At 42.1% G+C, this 24,659-nt stretch overlaps 1 protein-coding gene across 4 annotated transcripts in view; it reads right to left on the minus strand.

Moving 5' to 3' along the window:
* KIZ (kizuna centrosomal protein) overlaps nucleotides 1-24,659 on the minus strand; it is a 124,267-nt gene that overhangs the window by 82,600 nt on the left and 17,008 nt on the right. For 2 of the 4 annotated variants that reach the window (XM_090051932.1, XM_090051948.1), the window contains exons 2-4: nucleotides 21,630-21,692; nucleotides 14,008-14,167; nucleotides 7,708-7,800 (exon numbers count right to left, since the gene is read on the minus strand). The exons of 1 other annotated variant lie outside the window; for it this stretch is intronic. In XM_090051932.1, coding sequence (XP_089908058.1) covers nucleotides 7,708-7,800; nucleotides 14,008-14,167; nucleotides 21,630-21,692 — 316 coding nt within the window. Of the gene's footprint in view, nucleotides 1-7,707; nucleotides 7,801-14,007; nucleotides 14,168-21,629; nucleotides 21,693-22,444; nucleotides 22,476-24,659 lie in introns of all 4 variants that reach the window. One more of the 4 variants, XM_090051941.1, reaches the window with a different exon arrangement.

Genomic DNA, 24,659 nt, shown 5'->3' on the forward strand with positions numbered 1-24,659 from the left:
ATACACACAATGCACCAAAACTAGTGGGCTGATGTCACAATAAAGTTAGGGTCCTAGTAAAACCTTAAAAACTTCAAGCACAACAACATTTCAGAGTGGCACTGCTACCTCCTCCTTCTCCTCTACCCTTACCGTCTGAGTGTTCTTTTGGGGGTCCAGCTACCACCTCTATGTAAAAGATTCTTCAATTTACTTCATCTAGTATATGTGGCAAAAACTCCCACTAAAGCCCAGTTTTTAGCACAAACAAAAGAAAATCCATTAACTTCATAAACTGAGTTATTTCTAGAAAGCCAGGTAACCTTACTAAGATTAAGTTTACAATGTATTCCATCACTTACTTTTTCAGTTTCCTACTTATCCTTTGGGTCTCAGATTTTCTGGTTTCAAATGTACCCAGGATATGTTTTATGGATTTAGTAGCTCCTGGATTTTATGTTCCAAAACAAAAAGAATTTAATAAGATATAACATGCAGCTTTGCAAAAAATAGTTCCTAGCAAACCCCTTTATAAATGTAAGAAACTCTCTGCCTGGTTTTGCACTACAGGAGTTAGAATTTGAAACATAAAGCTTAGTCCAAATATAATTTTTCACCAGGCAGCAATCTAAAATGAAAGAGAACAGGGGTAAAAAATTAGGAAAACCGATCTGGCTAGAATATTGACAAAAAGTTATAAAATCAGTTATACAAGAGGCAAGATTTTTTATGGCTATCTTTTACTGGATCAACCACATGCTTGGGATAGACTTAGACAGTTCGTGAATTTTTCTTCAGGTGACCTGAAGAAGTCCTATTTCCTGGACCATCACTACCATAAGATCACTCCAACACTACCAAATCAGCTATAGAATTTCCCACAGTTCTACCCGGTAGGTAAGGTGGATTTGAAGCCAAACCTCTTCAAATGTAAAGAACAAATGCACTTATCCATTCTATCATTCAGTTGATACAGATTTATGCTTTAACTGAGTTCTTTCCATTCTTTCCCAAGAGACAAATATACAAATTAGTGCCCTTAAAGCACTTTTCCTTTAACAAGGATAAATTTTCCACTTTCCTAATTCATCAGAGCTCACCTGTTATACAGTGAGGATACATGGTCTCAGCTCTGGTACTAAGTAACCAGTACAGCAGTTGAATCACCTCAGCTACAACTCCAGCCAATCTTTAGCTCTACAGATTGGCTTTAATTCCCAGCAAATCACTACTGGGAAGATGGCCATGAGATTTCCTGGTCAGCACTGAGATCTGTTATGCTTCCTGAATGCTCAGTATCTCAGAGTCCCATGGTGCTCAGTAGGTTTCATCGACACATCCCAACACATCACTCCAGCTAGCTAGAACAGAATTGCAGAACCTGGAGTTTCTCTGCTCTGCTCTGCCTGTTAGGGAACCTCTGCTGATGACTATTATCTCTGTTGTCACTAGACATTGACCCTTCACAAAAGGACATAAAAACAAAATAGCAGTTATACATCAATGTGATTAAGTTATGGAAGAAAGTGTATGTGAGGCAGTACTGTCACTAAAGGTGTTCTATTTTCTATAAAGTAAGACGCTTCACTGCTCAAAAGTTTTTAGAAATTGCCCTGTCTACAATGCACAAACCCAATGAACATGGCTCCCAAAGCATCTAAAGACAGAAAGCTTCTATAATACAGAGCAATGTCTTGAGAAGAGACTTAAATGTCACAAAGTATTTGCAAACCCAAAGATGCCCAGTACTCTTCCAAAGGAACCCTCTTGGCTTAGGAAGGATACCAATTATGAATGATAAAACTTTGAATACAGAGCTGCCATGGCACTACACTTAGAAGAAATGGTGCTCAAATCAAAGTTCTCACTTTCCATGGAAAAGAAGGGGATTATAATGGATTCAACTGTCATAGAGATGGAATCCTTGAAACAGAGACCTACAGAATGGTTTAAAAACCAAAAGCACAGTGGTACAAAGACTCACAAAAATATGTGCAGCAGTGAAAGAGATGTTATTCAGTGCATTGCTAAACATTGTTAGCACTGAACACCCTAAGGGCTGGACAGTGCCAGCACAAGGATAGCGTGCATCTCTGAAACACTACTGCTAATCACTACTCTTCATCTTGAGCTTTAGTGACAACAGTGGCTGAAGTCTCAGCTGTTTGGTGTAGTGACGCCTCTTATTGACAAGGTTGATGGCACAGACACCCAAGATCAACACCAGACTGATGAAGCCAGAGCACACCACAGCAAAGAGCCCCTGCAGCCAAGCTTATTCAGAATTTTGGCATCACAACGGAGTATTTGTGGTGCTGCACCTGCAGGGCATGTCAACAAGACCATAATTAATGCAGTTCTTCATCTGTACTGTTTTCTAGGTCCAAAGTACCTCTAATAGGGTAACAGCCAGTGGCCTGAACGGTGAAAATATACGTGCTGGACCTTCAAGCACCTGTTCACTGGGATCCTTCACGAGCTTGAGGATGAGGAGCCTTTGAAAGTCAACCCAGTAGCTTCCTGAAGCATTCAATGGTGCGGGTTAGCCAGTTCTTAGACTTTCTGAGGCAGTCAAAAGCATGAAGTCCTAAGCACTTCACAAATTACACCCTGACATCTCTTATCAATCACTGAGTATCATGAAGTATCTCCAAGGTGCCCCAAGGAAACAGTAAGAAGTGTCTGAGTTCTGGCTTCACTACACCAGCAAGCAGACCTAACTCCACACACTGTTTCCAAGGAGCACTTCCCACCAGGAACTTTAGATTAATCTGTCTTTTGACAGTGTATCAGCACTTCCCCCTGGGAGCTCTGATTGGCACATTTAACAAGTCAAACATAATGCCAGGAACCCCAACAGTACTCTCTGCTTGGAACCCTCAGTGGTCTGACAGATAGCTAAAACCCAATCAATGATGCATCATGTCAAACAACAAATTGAAATGATCAAAGACAAGCCAACTCATACATTAATGTCAGGCTTATGGAAACGTTTTGAGAGTTGAATGGCAGAGAGCAGGGCTTTGTGAGCAAAACACTCCTTCCAAAGCAAAAAGAGCTTAAAAGGGTAAGACATCTTGATATGTTGGGAGCACACTAACTGTTTTTAAATACATAAGGCTAAGTACAAACTAAAATGTTGTATGTATGGACTGGAAGCTAGGAAACAATATCAAGCACCTAACTAGTATGTGCAAAGGAAAGCCAGAGCTACTGCTGTTGAAAAGGAATATTCCAAGGAAGAAAATTCAAAACAAAGTTTTCCTTGTTTATTTTATGGACAGATAAGAAGTACTTTATGTGGATGCCACAGCCCTGCTGAGACTTCCCCTGCTGCCATTTGGGTCCTAGCAGGCTCCAGTCAGTCTCTTGTTCCTCTCTGGCTACACTTTTTCATAACTTTTCTGTTGCCCCTTCTTCATTGAAATAAGAGCCTGTGGCCCAATCATCTTAAGCCCTACAGCCACAACTACAAGCCCTATGACATTCCACCAAATAAACCCTTTCCCAGAGCTCCAGTATTATGGGCAATAGTTGAAAGTGAGAGAGCCAGAATTGTTAAGGGCTACACAAGCAATTACTCTTCACCTTAACTACCAAAAGAAATATACACATCTAGACAAAATAAAATATTGCCAGCACATGTCTCTTCCTCAGCCTTGTCATCCCTCTCAAGGCAGCCTTGGGCATAGGTCAAAGTCTAAGCCCAAAAGCCACCTCCTCCCATGCCCTCCAGCACATGGCCTTTCTTTTGGAATATGGAATCTCTCTCCTTCCTGAACAGCCAGTTCCCTTCTCTCTTCCTGCCCAAGTTTTCCCTCTCCCACTGACCTCTACAGTCAGTACAGATTGCACTGACTGACTAGAACAGAGATATCTTCTTTTTAATAACCTCCAGTCCCCCTTGTCAGCTGACCCCATGATCTGCCTTATCAAATGATCAATGTCCCCTGCTAAGTGATCTCCAGTTTAGCTATCTCCTGGAGTTCAGACTTGAAAAAAAATGGCTTGCCCTGGGCAGCAGACAACTGTTCACCCTAGGGACTTCTGTGTGATGAGAGGACCATCAAGATTAATGACCCTTTATTTTTACCTTTGTGTGCACCCCGGCTTTTGGAATTTCAGTCCAACATGAAGGTATAAAAGATAAGAGAAGCAGGTGATAAGTCCCTCATTCAAAAGGAGTTTGCAGTCTGACAGAGATATACATAGAGAGGCCCCCAATATCAATCAAAATTCATAGCTGTACACAGACAGATTCCCCATATCATCATAGGGATCGAGGGAATGGATTTTGTCTATTTTATTTTATCAGCAACAAAAAACCCCCCTACTAGCTAGGGAAGAAATGTGTGGATTCCCTAAAAATATGTTGTATGACATATCAAGAAAGCAGCTGATATACTTAAGATTGGAAAAATTAAATAAAACAGATACATTTCCTATGACTTAATAAAGACATAGATAGCCACATGCTAGTCTACTAAAAAAAACAAAATATGTTGAGGGCCAGATGCTATCCCCCACTTCCAAAGACAGAACCCAAGTCCCATTCCACTCCTCCATCATATAAGCACCTTTTAGTGAGGGGGGGGGGGGGAACCACAATAAAAATCAAGAAAATAATCATGCCAATACAAATACTATGAAAAAGTTGCTAGTTGACAACATAGTTATAAAAACACTGAAATATGTATTAGTTGGTTTTCTGTCATCAGAAAGTAACATGGAAGCCTCTGAGGGGAAAGTGCTACTGCAGTTCTAATATATTAAGTCTTCCCTATGCCTTTACTCCAGTTTTACTAAGCTCTGAAGTCCACAATCCATCACCATTTAGACTGGGATTGGGATTTAGTCAAGAGCTGGGGTCATTAACAGCAAATTAAGTAACATTTGTAAACATTGTTTTTAGTTAAGAGATTTGTTTTTTCTTTTACTCAAACGTGCAAGAAAATATTGCCTAAAAATATTTGTTAAGTCTCTACTTCCAAGTACATTTTCTCAAGTAAGTCTGTGAAACAAACAGGACATTCATACACTTTCCTTTTGTATCCTGCTTCATCATCCCTAAGCTTCTAAATAAGCCTTTTTGAACACATTAATTAATAGAGTGATCCCTCCTTGCTGCATTTTCCAGATTATTCAGTGAGCCGTGATGTTTACTTCTCCATGACGTCCCAACGGTATACTTTATTCAAATAAAAAAAACAACAGGTAAGAAATAAGTGCACATAATTTAGGGAATGAATTTAAAATTAGATACAACTGGATTAAAACAAAATTAGACATTATCACAATTGGAGATGCTGGTCTAAATTGCAACCACTTGCTTTACAGTTTTTGCAAGACTTGAACAAATGCGTTCCTTCTCTTCTTTGATTTTTTTGTACAAAAATAATGCTATACCACCTATGATCCTGTAATACTCAACCAAGCAAAACCTGTATGGAAAATCAAAAGCAGTGTAGGATTAGGCTATCACTTTTGACACCACTGTATTTTCACTGTCATTCTAGGTGATCCAAAAGGCATCAGCTGAGATGCAAGCCATATCATCCAATAAATGCACATTACATATGCAGCAGAGGTAAAATTAGTTTTGTTTTGGTTTTTTTTGGATATTTATTTCTCATCTTGGGTCAGTGTCCAATGCTCTAATGTAGCTGCCCGCTGGCGGCCACTTCAGCATGTAAGTTGACATTGTTTCCATAGGCTTCTGCAAAACTTATGTGGGTATTTAAGGTTGTGAGATACATGTAAAGGCAGATTCCCTAGATCCTCCAACAAACAGCACCATCTTCTGTGCCAGCCACCTTCCATAAAGCAAGACAGTGTGGCCAATATACCAGCAACCGTTGCACCATCCCATTGCAAGACTTCAGTGGTGCTGATGATATTGCATCAGCAGAATGAATTTCACGTTCTGTTTAATTCTGCTATATAAAGATTTCAAGTAAACTTAGAAAGAGGAAAGATACGCACAATTAGTCTTAAAAACTGTGCCAAATTAAAAAGAGCTGAGTTATAAAAACCTTAAAAATCAGAATTACAATAGTCTATTTTAATTTGTACTAATAGGCTCTAGCTATGCTCTAGCCATCACAGTGCGCAATCTTTGCTTTTCAAAAAGAAAAAAAAATCTTTCCCAATTTTAAGCTATAATTTTAGTATACGATAAGTTGACAAAATGTGGGGGCAGAGTAGAATTCCTAGTATTAAACAAAATGTGTCAATATTTTTCAATAAAAACCATGTATTCAGGCACCACAACAACAGTGTTTTCCCGGTATTTATGCAACAAGAACAGCAATGCAACATAATTGTTTTCTATAGCTTAGAAACTGTGGCTCCCAAGAAAACGATTTTAAGCCAAATGTTTTTAAAATTAAAAATATAAAATTTCAGTATTTCCAAATTCTAACTTTATACTTTTTCATATACATCTTGACAGAAAGTAATTCATGTATTGCTGAAGGCCTGCTTATATAGGTCAAGGTTGCTGGGGTTCATTGCTTTATATATTACAGTTTAAAGAATACTCTAAATTCAAGGTTTTTAACTTTTTAATCTATGGGGGGAAAACTTCCTATAAACTCAGATTAGCGCCTGCTAATGCACTGAAGAAAGAAAAACGAAAACCTTCTTCCTACTATAAAAACAAAATAGTGTGGCCTCTGTTTCTTTTCTGATAAGAGTCTTAAATACCAAACAGTTAACTGCATAATAACATTTACTGGCAGCCAGGCAGCCTGCTTAGCAGATATATAAAGCAGGTAAAAGGAGAAAAAGTTAATTTCTTGGCTGAATGATTCCATCGGTAGCTATAGGGCAAACTAGAAAGTCTTTTAGTAAAGTAGCAGTTGATTCTTCTATCAATCTGCAGCACACATACTCTTCCAAGGAATGCATTAAATATGAAAATCATATCCCGTTATCATCTGTTTCCAGCTTTCAGCCCAGTAAGCTTTTCTTAATGAATGCTGTAGCCTAAGGGACAAGCATGCTGTTGGCTTTTCTGAATAATGGAGTGATGCTACCATTTTTGCTTATTACAATATCGACTAGCTGAGGGGGTTTCACACATAGTCACAAGTGACTACTCTTGCCAGCATGCTCCAAGTTATTACAAGATGTTTTTAGACATTTCATCTAAAAGAGCTTTACTGCTTTTAGTGAAGAAAACAGCTATGGTCTTGAACTGTATCATTTATATGGAGATAGGAGGAGGGATTAGAAGCCTGCATTACTGCAGATATATAGTAGAATATATTTAAGTATTCGTTGTCAGTCTTTTTGTCTGTTGCTTAGATATGTAATCTCTTTTTGCTTCTTTTAAGAAAAGGTCAAAATGTACAAAATTATAAATACAACTTATGAATCAATTATCACACTGTGTATACCTTTCATTAAGAATACTTTTTCAGAGCTTAAGACTGTTTTGATAATAGAATATAAAAATGCTATATAAATAGACAAATATATACACTTCCCCCTGCCCCATCATTCCATCAGGGTCTTTTGTATCTTTAACAATCAAATTAGGAAGATTAATTAAAAGAATTACACTACAGTGCTTAAGCAACATGCCTTATATTATAGCAACAATTGCACAGTTATTTTTTTTTTTATAACAGCCCATTTACTGAACAGTACCTACCATCTTGTAAGAAAACTCGTAAGTGTTCTTAGAGTAACAATATATGTACAGTCTCTACTATTCTCCATTACCTGCTTATTGTTACCTTCTTTCTTGTCACCTTTTATCAACATGTTGTTCTTGTCAAGTATCAGCGTACTGTTAATTTCTTTTTCATTTTGTACCTAAACAAAAAGAAACCTATTATGTAAATATTTACATATACTATACAAGTTAGACCTATACACAAAAAGCAACAGACAATTATACCATACAATATTCTCGGTAATCACAGAAATCAAGGTCACAATAATACTGGGTAATTAGAAAATCATCTTACCCGAGGAAAGCAAAAATATTTATAACATCTCATATGAAAACATCTTGAGACCCCATTTTTCTTCATAATCTATTTTAATTTCCATGCAAAACAAAAGCACATGATTTGTAGGCTGTTTTCTGCAGCTTTTCATTTATATTTGTTCACTTATTTTAAGAGCCTGCATAGTAATAGCAACTTGTTGACTCCTGTATTTTTATAATGTGCTATTACAGCCAAAATAATTTGGAAGTATATCTATATAACTTGGCAACCAAATTCAACCTTTAGACTTTTTATTTCTTATACACGTCACCTTACAGCCTACTGAGCTATTCCAAGAAGAGAATATAGAGCAGATGTTATAAAAAGCAACATAGCATGAAAAAAGCAACTTGGTTTAATGTTACTAACAAACAACTGCATAAAAATGTCTTCACCTCCACTACATTGTTTAATTGACCAAATGTAATACAGTCATAAAAAGACTACTGCTTGAAAGCTAAGCATATACTGCACCTATAATTAGTACTTTGTGAGTAATTGTAAACCTTAAAAACAGATTACACTGGTACTGAATGGATGTACTTAACTAGATAGTCTGAATCAGGCAATATACAATGAGAAATCAATCTGAAAAATAATTAACTTTGACAGCTCTGTACTTCAGTTTCTAACTTACATACAGGGAACATGTTATTTTCCACATACGAGACTTGTTCATAAAATATGAAACAGTATTATTTAAGAACAAAGGACTATATGCTACACAAGATTTTTACATTCAGAACTCAAACACTTGATATTTTTTTCAAAAGCTTAAATTTTGGCTATGATTTCAGCAACAATTAGTGAACAAAGTGTAAAACCACACATAAAACCCGGATACAATTTAAAAGATGTTGTCAACAATCCTCATACACTGTATATAGTTTTAAGAAAACATAGTTCCTAAAAGTATTCTCTTCTCCACTAAAAAACATTAACATTCTAACAACCTAATCTGCGCTTTCATACCTATATGCCAGACTAAATTTTAATGATAACTGCAACAAACAGAAAATCAAACAGTGGTTTCATTTTTTTCAGCATAGCAGGAAGGGTTTATGACCTCTGCTTTGCTAAACAAGCTAAGTTAAAATGGCTTCAATCCAGAAAAATTAATTAATTGTATACAATTCTGAACAGGAATACTGAAAAACTTCACATGCATATTAGCATATAAAACAGTAATGGCCCAGATCAATGTCTTTCTATACAGAGAAGGTTAAACTGGCATACAGGTCCCATTTTAAAAATATAAAATAAATCTATAAAAACCTGATGCACATTATGATATGAACACAAACTCTGGACTAATTGCTATCAGTGTTGAATGAAGGACCAAGCTGCACAGTATCTGTAAATGTTGGTGCGTCTCTTCTCTGCCCCTCCCACACGTGTATACAACCAGCCAGGCAGAACTGTTACAGTTCTGCTCTACAGAAGTACAGTATAAGCGACTTTATGCAAAATGCTACAAACCCAGCATGTACCACAAGATACCATCCATAGCAATGCATAGGTGGAATACAGGACACTGCTAACAGAGCTGCAAATAGGTAGGGAAAGGATGTTTTACAGACGCTACTACAAGCACCAGGCTTTAAAAATTACTAGACGCTAGCCAGAGGTAGCTCCGAGATCACTTTATCAGAATGACCATGCAGGCATAAGACCTTCACTTGGTCACTGGGGTATTACAGCAGAAATCATTACCACCTACAGGCACATTTTATATCTACTCCAAAGACCCTCCTTACCTCTGAAAAATTTAGTATAAGTAGATCAGCCACTAGGACTTGAAAATTATTCATTCTACAATATAAAGTAACAGGCACCAAGAAAATTACCTTTAAAAGTAAGAAATTTAAGTGCAACGGTATTACTAGCTCAAAAAAATTTCATCAGCATGAAGAATTCTGATTAAACCATCTAAAAAATTATTTAAAAATAAACTGCGTTCCAAAGCAGGCAATAAAAGTTATTAGAGGCATGAAAAGCTTCCACTTAAACAATGAACAGATTGGGACTATTACAAGAACTAGCATCAAGGAGGCAGATCATCCTTTCTAGAAATGCAAAAACAAAGGGACAGTAATAAAATGTGTTGCTTTTCATTTCCAACTGAAAAAAAAAGAAATTTTCCCCACTCACTGCCACATTTTAGCACCAGGGCCAAGGGTTTCGCAGGATCCAAAAAGGATTGGACAGATAGGTAACAAATATCCATAATAACCGAGAAACACTAAACAGACATGGAAAAACACAAACCTTTCAGAAGGGATAAAAGCCCTTAAGTTTTAGATCAAGCCCACTTCAAACCGTAGCAGGTAAGAAGTAATATTCTGTAGGGGTGTGCATCTCATTACTGCTTCCAGAAGTGGTTGTTTGCACCTTACTCCGAAAAGATGGCACTAACCAGAGACAGGGCAGTGCTAGAACGATCAGAAATTTGACCCCATATGCAAATATTCATGTCCCTGTGTAAGGCCACAGTAATATGCCATGTCAAAAGAGCCATCTTCCCCCTGCTTCCAGATAATAGGCCCCTTATTATCCACAGGTCTGTGGGCTGCTGGCAACCTGCCTACTGTCACTGTACCTATGAAAGGCTGTACCAGCTGCCAAATACAATCTGTGCGAGAAGGTATAATCCTAACTTTGTGAGGTGGAAGCAAGTTGAACCGTTTGTATAGGGTATATAAAACACTCCAGATGAGCCTTTTGTACCTGTTCACAGGTGCAAAAGATAAAAGATAACAATGCTTTATAACAGTTTAAGCTTTCCTGGCATACTCCTTCAGAGCAATCCAGATGGACTTGGGTTACCAATTCAAAATTATTCTGATTTTCAGCAACAAATACTAAGGGGAATAAAGACTCACTAAGCAAATGAACTGTGGGGCTCCAACATGCCTCACATAGGATTTTGGAGAAGCTGAGAGAGACCTAAAAAAATATTTTAAAATATTTTCCTATTTTTTGCCTCGCTCTGTTCTTTATGCTTCCATTCATTACCTTCTCTCATTCTTCCTTGTAATTTCACATTTACTTTCCCCTTCCTTTTTATTTATGCCCACTGTTTCCCCCATACAAAGATGGGGCTCTTATTTCTCTCCTCTTGCTCCCAACTCTGGATCTTAGTCTTCCTGCATCCTGTGCTCTTTCAGCTAAGTCTACGGACATCCCTGGAAACTGCTAACTGTTTGTTGATTTTTCAGAACTAAGAAATTTACTGGGGGTCCAGAACACATACACAGAAACCTATTTAAGAAGCTTACCTCCCCCTTCCAACTTTTTTTAAATTTTGGTTTGTAAGACCAGTATCTTGTAAAGGCATACTTGAATCAGATTAATTAGTTCCTGAACAGCAAAAGCACTGCTATATTTTAAAGTGTTAGTCTTTTGTTTCATTTAAGGAAACTATATTTCAAAACAAAAGAAGAATCAGTAGCATAACTAAAGGTGGAAAAACAGTTACCAGCTCCAGGTGCTAATTTAGAAACATAACTGAATATGCCCCACTGATCATAACGGAGTACACATTAGATGCGATTCCACTAAAATGTAACCACTATGTTAATGTTATGTGATATGAACTGCTCTAAAGGCTTCTACCTAAATTGTTTTTCTAAGAAAATATTTGGGTATTTCAACAAGATTTTTTCAAAACATGCATCTAACTCGCATAGAAAATGGGAAGTTTTCTTTAAAAAGCCAAATGTAGTTAACAAGTGTTCTATGAGTGCGTTTTAATATATCAAATATTTAAAGTAGCACAATTTTTTAAAATCCAAGACCGTTACTAGAATTTCATATTTTCAAAAGGTGCTGCTTAGTGATTGAGACAAAGTACAAGCAACAGTACAAAATCAAAAACTTCAGCAGAATATAATTGTTACTTTTACTGGCCTATTTAGAATCTGAAGGTATTTCAGCCCCAAAAGTTGCCATTTTGTAAAAATAAGTCTTTTCTATAAACAGATATTTAAAATGTTCTCTCTCGTAAGTACAGTGAACTTCTTTTACAGTTTTGATCCAATTTGTTTCAAACAATTCAGAAGAAAAAGTAGTAAATAAATGTTTATATGCTAGTTATTGCTGTATTAAAAGGTAAGGCATAAGACAATTTGTTGCTATTTTAATTTTAAATTCTAATACCATGAAAAAGACCCAAACAGAAGGATGATTAGAAATTTCAACTTACTAACAATTTAATTTCTAGCTACCATAATTAAATGTTCATAGCGTACCCAGCATGCTCTTATCAAAAGGAAAGGAAAATAGTTTGCAAACCCAACAATTTTATGTCAGAGAATCTGTATGGCAGCTATTTCTGTAATAAGATACTGCTGAACAAAATGATCAAACTTTGGGGCACAACTGCTATATCAGCCTATATTTCAAACTGCAACTTTATCTACCTCTATAAAAGGAATAGCAAGGTCTGAGTTTCATGGGATCAAAGAAGAATGAACTTTCTTGTAAGACAGAAGGACCATTCCCAAGAAAAAGCTCTTGATTGTGTAGTGTCACTAGCCAGGGGAACAAGAAAGAGAAAGCTAATTTTGTGTTGCATGTTACACATTCAGTGCCTATAATTTGTTAAAAATAAAAAAAAAAACAACAGGCTTACATAATCACTTTTGTGATCTCCTTCATACTGAGAAAATGTTTCCTACCATAAAACTGAGATACTTTGGTTACAGTGCATTTGGTAAGATCAGCAACAAGTTAATCATTTGCCTAACCAGACCTTCTAGAAACAGCAGTGAAGCAGTGGCTGGACAAAGAAACAAAAACACACCTGATTTTTTTTCCTTTTGAACCAAAGTTGTTAATGCCAGTTATGCCTGGCGCTATAACTTCTACTAGTTTCTGGTTCCATTTAATCTGGTCATTTGGGATTAAGATATTCTTATCATGTCACTTTCCATTCCTATACAGAGCACCTGACCTGGTGAAGCATTCCAGCAACCCAAATCTGAAAAAGCTAAATTCTAAATTACGCCCCCTCTCGCACTTCCCCCACACACACATCTAAGTAACACATACATATCAGTGCAACTGCATTTTTTGACACTTGCACACAGCTTGAATAAAGAGGATCTCCCTGTGCACACACTTGCTAGAAGCAAAGTAATAGTGGAGGACAAGACAGTCCTCTAATCTTTTAACCCACCTCACACAGAGTTTGAACCTGTGTCTCTTGCTTCCCACCCAAGTGCTCCAGCCAGCAAGCAACAAACTAGGCACTACCTGAATTGCTTGCAGCCCTCCCCTGGAAGCTGTCCCATTGCACTTGACATTTAATATCCATGGGGTAAAACACATCAATGTCAATGGAATAGTTTCTGTTCCACTAGAAGAAGGGCCCAAGTTAGAATTCGGAGCATCATCCATCTCACTGAGCAAGACATTCTCTGGCTTGTACACCTTCATGGTGCCACACATCCTCCCCTGTTTGCTGCCCAACACACCAGTTCCGATAGGAGGAGTGGAGGCTACTTGAGACAACAACACATTGGCTAGTTATTAGGGCACTTTGCTAGGAAGCAGAAGACAAAGGCTTTAAACCCCCTTTGGGTGAGGGAAGCTGGGTCTGCTGGTAAGTGACTTAACTAATAAGCTATTGAGCCTATTCATAACCTTCCCAAAGTTTCTTTTTAATTCTAACTTAAATAGCCTTGGAATAACCACATCTATTTAGCTTATATTTGCATTGGTAAAAATAAACCATGGTATTACTGCAAACAAATGGCACAATCCTGCTATGTGCTTATTTGCCCTAAATTCCCCTTGTTCCCGAAAGATATGAAGGCACATGGCACCCATCTGGCTGCTGTTTAGTCCAAAAGGTCATTCGTTAGCTCATTTCAATTTTCCCTATTCCCAAGAACACAAACATTAAACATTTCAGAATAACATCCAACACCATCTGAAATCTTGATGTAAACACATTCCCGAAGTCCAACTGGCATCCCCTATAGTATGATAATTGCTGCAGGAGAATATTTTAACAAAATATTACCTTCAATTTCTGAAGTCTCTCTGAACTTGGAAAGGTCCTAAAACGAGCTTCAATATGATCAAACTCTTTTAAAAGCTCCTGGTTTCGCAGAAGAGCATTCTTTTGCCGTTCACAGATCTCTTTCAAATATTTTTTGAGCTTTGCATATTTCAGTTTAGCTCTTTAAAGAAGGATGGGAATGAGAGGGAGGAATTAACACTTTTCAGTATGTCAAATATACCACATATACACACCTATACACATACATATACACATATACATATACATATACATATACATATACACACACACATACACACACACACACACATACATACATAGATACATACACACACACACACATACATATATACATACATATTTATACACATATATACACATACATATACATACATACACATATACATATATAAAATCAGTTTAAATCAAATATTTAAAAGAATGATAGCACAGTATTCAGTATTACTCCTTTTCTGCTAAAAGGTATGCATAGTAAAAGTATGAATTTCTTAAGCAATTTGTTCAAGGCTACATTATAAAACTGACAAAATACTACATCTATGCAAGTCAGATCTAACTATGGATTAAAATTGGTTTCAAAAGGACATTAGTGGATTAACAAAACAATGGGCCCTTGACTTCTAAAAAAGGTTGCAATTTAGAAAGTTAATGAATTTAAGACTACAGTAAAAATGGGTAGCTGTATTTGTAAGGAAAGGTGGTTTTAAATTACAGCTATGCAAACAGGAATATCAGAAGTTCAGGCTTATCAAAATTCATATCAGACTGAAAACAAAAAGAGAAAGAAAACAGCATGCAGAACGTAAACATGGATTTTCCCGTCTCTTCAGACATCTATGCTTGATTTTCATTTTTCCAGTATATGGGTCTTCTTCAAGGAAGAACTGAGAAAAGTTTTTGCGCCTACAAGTTAGAGGCAAGGCACTGCTATGCTTATCTCCCTCAGCAGGGCATAGGGAAAGTTCATCTGCTCCAAATAGGATCTAACTTGTACTCCAAGAAGCGAGTGATGTAGAACACACCAACAGGAAATGCCGAGTACAGGGTGTGTCTGAAATCTACCCACTTCCCTGAGCTTAGGGATCTGACTCAGGGGTGCAGGAAAGTGCCATTGTCCACTTAGGATCTGTACCCTAAAAATCTTCTCCTGGGGACAGATACCTATAGTCATTCTTTTAGGTACTGAGCAGGTAACACTTTTTTGTTTTAAAGAAGAGCTGGAAGAAAAAGAGGAGGAGAAAGAAGACCTTGTGTTTTTATACAATAACCTAATGGAAGATGTGGATTCTACTTCCTCCTGACAATTAAGGGGTTTATGCTCTCCTCCCCCACCTCTCATAAATGTGGCCTGATAGAGTAGTCTGGGTCAGGGTACGTTCCAGCTAGGGTGTCCCTAATTTGGTGGGACAGTCCCAAAAGAGGAACCTCAAGTCCTAGTCCCGGGCTTCATGACTCCAGGACATTATTTGTCCCAGATTCACAGTATCGTGCAGGGATCCAGGGTTTCCATTCACTATGGGAAACTATGTTTCTCCTTGAAGTCGGCAGAGTTCCAGCCTGCAAGGGGCTGAGGGAAGCAGGGTGCAGAGGGCACTATGTGCATGTATACATGTGCACACATGCACACGGCCAGGAATACAGCTCCAGGCAGCAGTGGAGAGCAGCTCTCCCAGCTGCCTACAGGTAAGTCTATGGGGTTGGGGGGAGATGGACAGATTGAGGCCCCCACACAGTGAGGGAGGGAATGGGGCAGGGTTGAGGGCTGGGACTGGAGGAGCTCCAGGCCACAGTCCAGGGACTGCGTACCATCAGGGACTATGAGCAGGAGATTGACTCCTACTGCCAGGCCCTTCTCCCCCGGGAGCCAGAGCGTAGACCACCGTCCCCCTACATCCCCGCAAAACCTGGGCAGGGCCCCCCCTTGCCCGAGAGGAGCTTTCCCTGATAGCGGGCCCACTGCGCATGAGTGCAGTTTAAAAGTGCCTGCCAACAGCACAAAAAGCCCCAGTTAGGCTCTGTAGCAGTGAGAGACGTGTGGACGAACGCCAGCCATGCCCCCGCTCTCCTAAAGCCCCCCAGACACCTCCCCAGCAGTCTCAGAGCCTCCCGCCAACCCCCAGCACAGCCAGCAGCAAGTGGAGCCCGTGGTGGGAGGGGGTTAACCGCTCGCTGAGTGGGAGGAGGCGGCTGCATGGAGCCGGGCTGGGTCAAGTCCCCCGCCCAGGCCCCCACTTCGCCCAGCCCCACAGGGAGCTGCGCAACCGGAGCCGCGTGAACAGGCTGTGCAAACAGGCACGCTTGTCTGCTGGCACGTGAGTTAGCGTGAAGTTTGCGCAGGAGGGTGCACGGGAGGGCTCAAGACCCTGCCTGCGAACCCCCCAGGGTAGACAGTCCCAGACGTAGCCAGCCTACCAGAGGCATGACACGGATGGGCACGGGCTGCACCCCGAGGGTCCCCTTGGACTCTGTGGCCCCCCCCGGGCACCTCAGAGACGGCCACCCAGATGGAGCCCATGGTTCCAGGCTCCACACAGACGGACCCCCTGGCTCGGGAGCATGGCCACCTCCCCGTGTGGGGTCTGCTCCCTTTTGGGGTCTCTGACACGCCAGCTGGAGGAGCTCCAGGCCACAGTCCAGAGACTGCGTGCCATCAGGGACTGTGAGCAGGAGACTGACTCCTGCTGCCAGGCCCTTCTTCCCCAGGAGTCGGAAGGTAGACCACCGTCTCCCTCCAGGACAAAGGAGGACTCCGGGACCTCTGACTCTGTCCAGTCAGGGGCATGGACCAAGGTGGTCAAGGGCCCTAAGGCCCGCCGCACCAAGGCCCCTGCCCTGCCAGAGCTTAGCAACAGGTACACAGATCTTGCTGCTCCAGCAGAGCCTGCTGAGTTGCCAGCTCCCATAGGCAACACAGGCTCAACTGCAGCTACCGTCCCTGCTCTCCCCAAGACAAAACATAAGGTGTTTGTTGTGGGAGGCTCCATCCTGAGGAGGACTGAGGGGGCAATCTGCCGCCCCGACCCCTTAGTCCGGGAAGTCTGCTGCTACCCGGGGGCCCACATCCACAACATTACAGAGAAGATCCCAAAGCTGCTCCAGCCCACAGACCACTATCCTATGCTCCTTATTCATGTGGGCACCAATGACATGGCTCGGAGCGCTCCCAGCCAGGTCATGAGGCGCTACAGGGATTTGGGAATGGGGCTAAAGGGTCTGGGGGCACAGGTGGTGTTCTCTTTGATCCTCCCAGTCTCGGGCTATGGGCTGAGGAGAGAGAGCAGGATCCACGTAGTCAACCAAAGACTGCGGTGCTGGTGTCATCGGGAAGGCTTTGGCTTGCATGACCACAGCCCGCTCTTTGGCAAGAGAGGCAGCGAGCTGCTGGGAAGAGATGGTCTCCACCTCTCTCCCCTGGGGAGGAGGCTCTTCTCAGCCAGACTGGCTGACCTGCTCCACTGGGCTTTCAACTAAGCCCTTTGGGGGACAGGGGGACTACTGCCACTGCTGGCCCACTGAGCAACCCTTGCAAAGCCAACAGGCCAAGGCACTTAAGGGAGCCCACCCTTGCCCCAGCCCTGGTACAATCTGTGGGCAAGGGGAGAGCCCCCAAGGGGACACTTGCCTGCCTGTACACAAATGCCAGGAGCTTGGGGAATAAGCAGGAGGAGCTTGTCCTCCTGCTCAGTGCAAATAATTATGATGTCATAGGGATAACGGAGAGCTTGTGGGACTCCACCCATCACTGGACCTCAGGTATAGATGGCGATACCCTGTACAAGAGGGATCATGTAGATAAAAAAGGGACAGTGGTGTAGCTCTCTATGTTAAGGAAAGCTATGCATCCCTGCAAGCTTATCTTGGCGACCAGGTGGATGACTGGAGACCCTCTGGGTTAAAATATGTGAGGAACATGGCACAGGGGACACAATGGTGGGAGTCTACTACAGACCTCCCACCCAAAGGCCTGAGCTTGACCCGGAGTTTGCCCAGGAACTAGCTGAGACCGCATGCTCCAGGACCATGGTTGTCATGGGTGACTTCAATTACACGGACATCAAGTGGGAGAATCACTCAGCAAAATCCAAGTGGTCACAAAGTTTTCTGTTGTGCGTGGATGACCTCTACCTGACTCAAGAAGTCTATGGGCCAACAAGAGGCAAAGCGCTGCTCAACTTGATACTGGCTACAGGGGATGACCTAATCGGCAACCTAATGATTGATGGGAAGCTGGGTGACAGTGACCACAAGCTGATCACCTTCACCATCCGCCATAAAGATGGCAAGTCAGTCAGCAACACGGAAGTCCTTGACTTCAGAAAAGCCAACTTTGACAAGCTCAGGGCCTGACTGACAAGCCTCCTAAGAGACCATGACCCCAGGGAGAGGGGAGTTCAGGAAGAGTGGTTGCTCCTCAAGGGAGTGATCCTCAATGCACAAGCTAAGTCTATTCCATCTCGGAGAAAAGGCAGCAAAAGGGCACAGCAGCCCCCTGGCTCTCCAGAGAAATAGCAGACCTCCTGAGGCTAAAAAGAAAGGCCTACAAAGGATGAAAGAAAGGCCTACAAAGGATGGAGGATGGGATTCACCTCCAAGGAGGATTATTCTGCGCTGGTCCAATCCTGCAGGGAGCAAACCAGGAAAGTCAAGGCTGCAACTGAACTTCAACTAGCTTCAAGCATCAAGGACAATAAAAAGTCCTTTTTCAGATATGTGGGGAGCTGGAGGAAAAGCAAGGGCAACATTGGACCCCTGCTAAACCAGATGGGGCAACTGACGCCCAGGAAAAAACCAACCTATTAAATGGGTACTTTGCGTCGGTCTTTCATCAGTCCCATGGGATGCCCATGCCCGCTACGGGACAGGGAGGTCCAGATGAGGGAGATCCCCTGCCCTCCATTAATGCTGACATCGTGAAGGAACACCTTGAGAAGCTGGATACCTTCAAGTCTGCTGGCCCTGACAATCTACACCCCAGGGTACTCAAGGAGCTGGTAAGCATCATAGCACAGCCCCTGGCACAGATCTTTGAAAACTCCTGGAGCTCTGGTGTAGTGCCCAAAGACTGGAAGAAGGCCAATGTGGTGCCTATCTTCAAGAAAGGGAGGAAAGTGGATCCGGCTACCTATAGGCCCATCAGCCTAACTTCTATCCCAGAAAAGATCTTAGAAAAGTTTATTAAAGAGGCCATCCTTAACGGACTGGCCAACACCAACATTCAAAGGGATAGCCAGTACGGGTTTGTTGCAGGTAGGTCTTGCTTGACCAATCTTTTCCTTCTACGACCAGGTGACCTATCACCTGGACAAGGGAGATGAGATTGATGTCATATATCTTGACTTCAAAAAAGCCTTCAACCTGGTATCCCATGATTACCTCTTGGTGAACCTGGCCAATTGTGGCCTTGAGTCCACCATGATCTGCTGGCTGGAAAATTGGCTCCATGGTCGGACCCAGAGGACAGTAATTGATGGCAGTCACTCATCATGGTGTCCTGTGACCAGTGAGGTCCCCCAAGGCTCTGTCCTTGGACCCATATTGTTCAACATCTTCATTAATGATGTGGACATTGGAGTCAGAAGCAGACTGGCCAAGTTCGCTGATGACATCAAACTTGGGGGCAAAGCATCCACACCCGAAGACAGGAGGGTGATCCAGGCTGACCTGGACAGGCTCAGCAAATGGGCAGGCAAGAACCTGATAGTGTTTAACACTGAAAAATGCAAGGTTCTCCACCTTGAGAAGAAAAACCTGCAGCATCCTTATAGGCTCGGCAGTGCTACACTGGCTAGCACTATGGAAGAAAGACTTGAGGGTCATCATTGACCACAAGATGAACATGAGCCTGCAATGCGATGCTGTGGCTACTAAAGCGACCAAAACGCTGGCTTGCATCTATAGATGGTTCTCAAGCAAATCCCGGGACATCATTCTCCCCCTGTACTCAGCCTTGGTGAGGCCACAGCTGCAGTACTGCGTCCAGTTTTGGGCTCCACAATTCAAAAAGGATGTGGAGAAGCTTGAGAGAGTCCAGAGAAGAGCCACATGCATGATCAGAGGTCAGGAAAACGGACCTTACGATGACAGGCTGTGAGCAATGGGGCTCTTTAGCCTGGAAAAGCGCAGGCTCAGGGGTGATCTGGTGGCCACCTATAAGTTGATCGGGGTGACCACCAGGATCTGGGGGAAAGTTTGTTCACCAGAACGCGCCAAGGGGTGACGAGGTCGAACAGTCATAAACTACTGCAAGACCGTTTCAGGCTGGACATAAGGAAGAATTTCTTTACGTCCGAGCCCCCAAGGTCCGGAACAGCCTGCCATCGGAGGTGGTTCAAGCACCTACATTGAACACCTTCAAGAGCAAATTGGATGGTTATCTTGCTGGGATCCTATGACCCCAGCTGACTTCCTGCCCTTTGGGCAGGGGGCTGGACTCGATGATCTTCTGAGGTTCCTTCCAGCCCTAATGTCTATGAAGTCTTATGAAATCTATGAAAGCCGAGCCAGGAAGCAAGACAGAGCCACAGGCTGGGGTGGTTAGGGGTGGGACAGGGACCACTGCACTCACTGCAGGGAAGGGGATTTGGAGGGCCATGTGCCCCCCCAGATTTTTACATGGGGCAGGGCAGGATCAGGGCTCAGGGCTCCTCAGCCAGATGTTCTGCCCCTGGGAGCCTCATGCCAGCTGTGTCATCATGGTGAGGCACCCCATCCACCTGGCAACAACAGCACAGAGTTGTGCCCCTCGCTGCTGCTGTACGGACAGGGAGTGTCATGCCATGGCAGAACATCTGGGTGAGGAGCAGAAAAGCAGGGCAGGGAGCCCCAAGCCCACAGCAGGCAGCTCACATGTGCTCCCATCCCCTCCAAAGGGTCTGCTCATCTCTGCTCTGGTCGTGCCCCAGTGAGAAGTCAGGGAGGCAGGCAGCAGGCATGTGTTCCACCTTCCAATTTGTCGAAGGTGGTCAACCTATTTCAAGCCATTCTCCTGATGTTAGGCCAAGAAGTCAAGATTCACTGGAGGAACAGGGAGTGCAGAGCATAATTCAGTAACCTAATGGACATGACACTTATTTCAGCAGGGTAAGTCCTGGGTTCCAGTCCCTTCCCCCCAGGACTGCTTATAGTCAGTGGCTGAGAAAGGAGACACAGGAGAAGGAACTGAAATCTAAGATTCCTTCAGGCATTTGGTTGTAAGGTTTGGAGTTTTATTTTAGGAGGTTATAAAAGCCAAGTGGCAGTATTCTGTGCTCAGAGTGGTTATCTTTCATGGCAGTTGCCTGAGGTTTCCTTGTATAACCCAGCTTGGAGTAAAGTACCCTCTCTTGCTAAAACACAAATTCATGTAGTATTTGTTACAAGCATTGCAAGGAGCTTCAGTGATAACACAGAGTGAAAAAGGGCATATTATAGTTTAGTAAAAAGTCAATGCATTTTGCATCAACTTTAGACTAAAACAGGAGACACTGAATTAGACTTTATGTTACACTGAACGCATGAAGATTTTGAAAGCTGACAAAATCTACAATATGATTTTTAAAAATGTCCCATCATCTCTACATTTCTAAAATAAACATGCAGAATAAGTATTGTAAGAGGTTTACCTGCATACATCAGATCTGCTATATTCAAACAGTTTTCTTTCCAATTCCAGTCTCTTTGTTTCACTGATGAAAAAAAGAAAGAAAATACAGTATGATGAGACTACTGTACAAATTAAGCTTGGGGGTGAGGTGGAAAAGAGAACTGCATATCATCTGAGCTCTTTGAAGCAGGGGTAAACATTCAAGGATGTCCAACCTGTGGCATAATTACCACAAGTGGCACAGGCAGCTTCTGTGTATGGCACATGACAAGTCAGAGGCGGGGCAACAAGCAAAGCAGCAGGCAGGGGAGGGAGCAGAAGGCAAAGTAGCACATCAGGTAAGGTTCTTTGGGTAGATGTGATATCTTTTATTAGACCAACTGAGTAGTAGGAAAAAAAGTTCTTTGCAAGCTTTCGGGCACAATCACCCTTCTTCAGGCACAGGCAGTCTCTGCTGTTCTGAGACTCCAAGGAAGAAAAGAAGCTAAAAGTGTGATCGCTGTTGAGGTTAGCTTCTTTTTCCTTCATGCTGTGAAGTTTCCATTTCAAAGGGCAAAATTTGATATCTTCCATGTTGCTGGGACATAGAACAGCAGAGACTGCCTGTGCCTGAAGAAGGGTGACTGCACCCAAAAGCTTGCAAAGAACTTTTTTTCCAGTTACTCAGTTGGTCTAATAAAAGATATCACATCTACCCAACAGAACCTTGCCTGAGTAGGTCCTTAGACCAACACAGCTACAACCAAAAACCAAGCAGCACATCAAGCAGGGGAAGGAGATTAGAGTGGCACACAGGGAGGGTGCAAGACTTATTTGTAGCATGCACATACATACTTGTGATTTTGACATCTGGCTTTACAATATTCTGTAAAGAAAAAGAACCAGGCAGACAGACTGACCAGAACTGCCAACAGCACTGGGGAGGGTCAGGAAAGCTCACCTGGAATGTGAGAGACCATACTGAAAATTCCCTACAGCCTGATTCAGAGCAAGAATTTGAATCTGGACCCCCCACATGCCAGCTGACTGTCCTCAGGACCAGGCTGCTGTCTGTGGGGGAGTGAATCTCCACCTCAGAAACCTTCCCAACCATATTTAACAAAACTGCTGATTATGTGAAAAACTTTGGTTTCAACAAATGATGGTTGTACGAAATGTTAATGTCAAAACTTCTATCCAGCTCGGTCCAGGATTGCAGGCCCCAGGTACTATCACATTCTAAATTATTTATAATGTAAATAATGTAAAAGATATAATGTCAAAAGCTAAGGTGAATAGCACCTTCACCATAATAATATGCGAGGCTGTAAACAGATTGAAATCCGCTAAGGACATAAGTATTATGATAAATGTAAGTAGTACTTGGAAGCATTTTCAAGCTGCCGAAAACTACATTTCCACCGATATCTGGTGAAAGCACAGAAGCATGACAGATGCTTAAAGTGATTCAGACTTAAAGACTTCTTTTCCATGTTCTGCAGCAATATTTCCTTAAAAAAAACCAAAAAAAACCTTTGGTGACATTTAAGTCTCTCATACTTTCTGACAGCATGTACCAAAGTGACCCAGTGATTCTGCACCACTCATATTATTTTAGCAGCACTATACAAAATAAGCAACTGTCAGTAGTTCAGTTTCTCTTGAAAAGACTGTACAAATGCTGGCAAAGCTCTTCCATCATACTGCAAATTAAACAGATAAGCTCATTTGCATCTAACTCATAGCACTGAAAGTTCTCACATTAAGTCTTCTTTCCTCATAAGAAAAGAGAGATAAACCAACCAATCTAGGGGAAGCTGCTGGATACAGGCTGCATAAATATTACCATCTTGGAGTCACAGCCCCAAACAAAAAGGTTTCTGTATCTAGTTACACAGTAACTATATTAAGCAATAAACTTCTGTAACAGACTTGTAAATGTGCTTACTATTATGTTTTTTTTTTAAATTTCCCTAAATTGGCATATTAATTTGTTTTAATCAAACAAAATTATACAGATAAAGAAGTTTCCATAATCTCCCACTCCAATCCATTAACTGGAAATTTGCAATTTTTTAAATGATCACATTACAAACAAACACTTATAAATCCAAAACTACTTCAGAAAATTAAAGTGAGCTCAGATTTAAACTCCAGTATTCTTCTCCAAAACTGTTCAAGACAAAGTAGAATTAGCAGGCTATAGAGATCTTGTTAAAAAGTAGTTTAGAGAACCTTCTGTATGATGCCAATAATGTATCAAAACATATGATTCTGTGGGGACACGGTCAGGAAGGCCAACTGTACCTTGTCACACATCCACAGATGCATCTCAAGCAGGTCCAAGGAGGTGATACTCCCCCTCTATGCGGCACTCGTCAGGCCACAGCTGGAGTACTGCGTCCAGTTCTGTGCGCCCCACTTCAGGAGGGATGTGGACAACATGGAGGGTCCAGAGGAGGGCCACTCATATGATCAGGGGACAGCAGGGCAGGCCCTACGAGGAGAGGCTACGGGATCTGAATCTGTTCAGCCTCCACAAGAGGAGGCTGAGGGGGGACCTAGTGGCCACTTATAAACTAGTCAGAGGGGACCAGCTGGCATCGGGGGAGTCCCTGTTCCTCTGACCGCTACCAGGAGTGACAAGAAATAATGGTCACAAGCTGGCAGATGGTAGATTCAGACTAGACATCAGGAGGTGCTTCTTCACTGTCAGGGCGGCTAGGATCTGGAACCAACTTCCAAGAGAAGCAGTGCTGGCTCCTACCCTAGGGGTGTTTAAGAGGAGGCTAGACGAACACCTTGCTGGGGTCACATGACCCCAGTACTTTTTCCTGCCTTGGCAGGGGGTCGGACTCAATGATCTGCTCAGGTCCCTTCCGACCCTACCAACTGTGAAACCATAAAAGAACCTCTATGGCAGGGGTGTCCAACCTTTTTGAATGTGGGGCCGGATCATGAACTTTTTATCATTCAAACACCCTCTGTCCTGGGCCAGAGAGATCCTGCCTGTGTAGCCCTACTGCACCTGCCTGTTACTGCAAAGTTCATGGTAGCTGCTGGTGGGCAG

This window comes from Crocodylus siamensis, chromosome 1, assembly GCF_052110815.1.
Source record: "Crocodylus siamensis isolate JL-2025a chromosome 1, ASM5211081v1, whole genome shotgun sequence".
Classification (NCBI taxonomy): domain Eukaryota; kingdom Metazoa; phylum Chordata; order Crocodylia; family Crocodylidae; genus Crocodylus; species Crocodylus siamensis.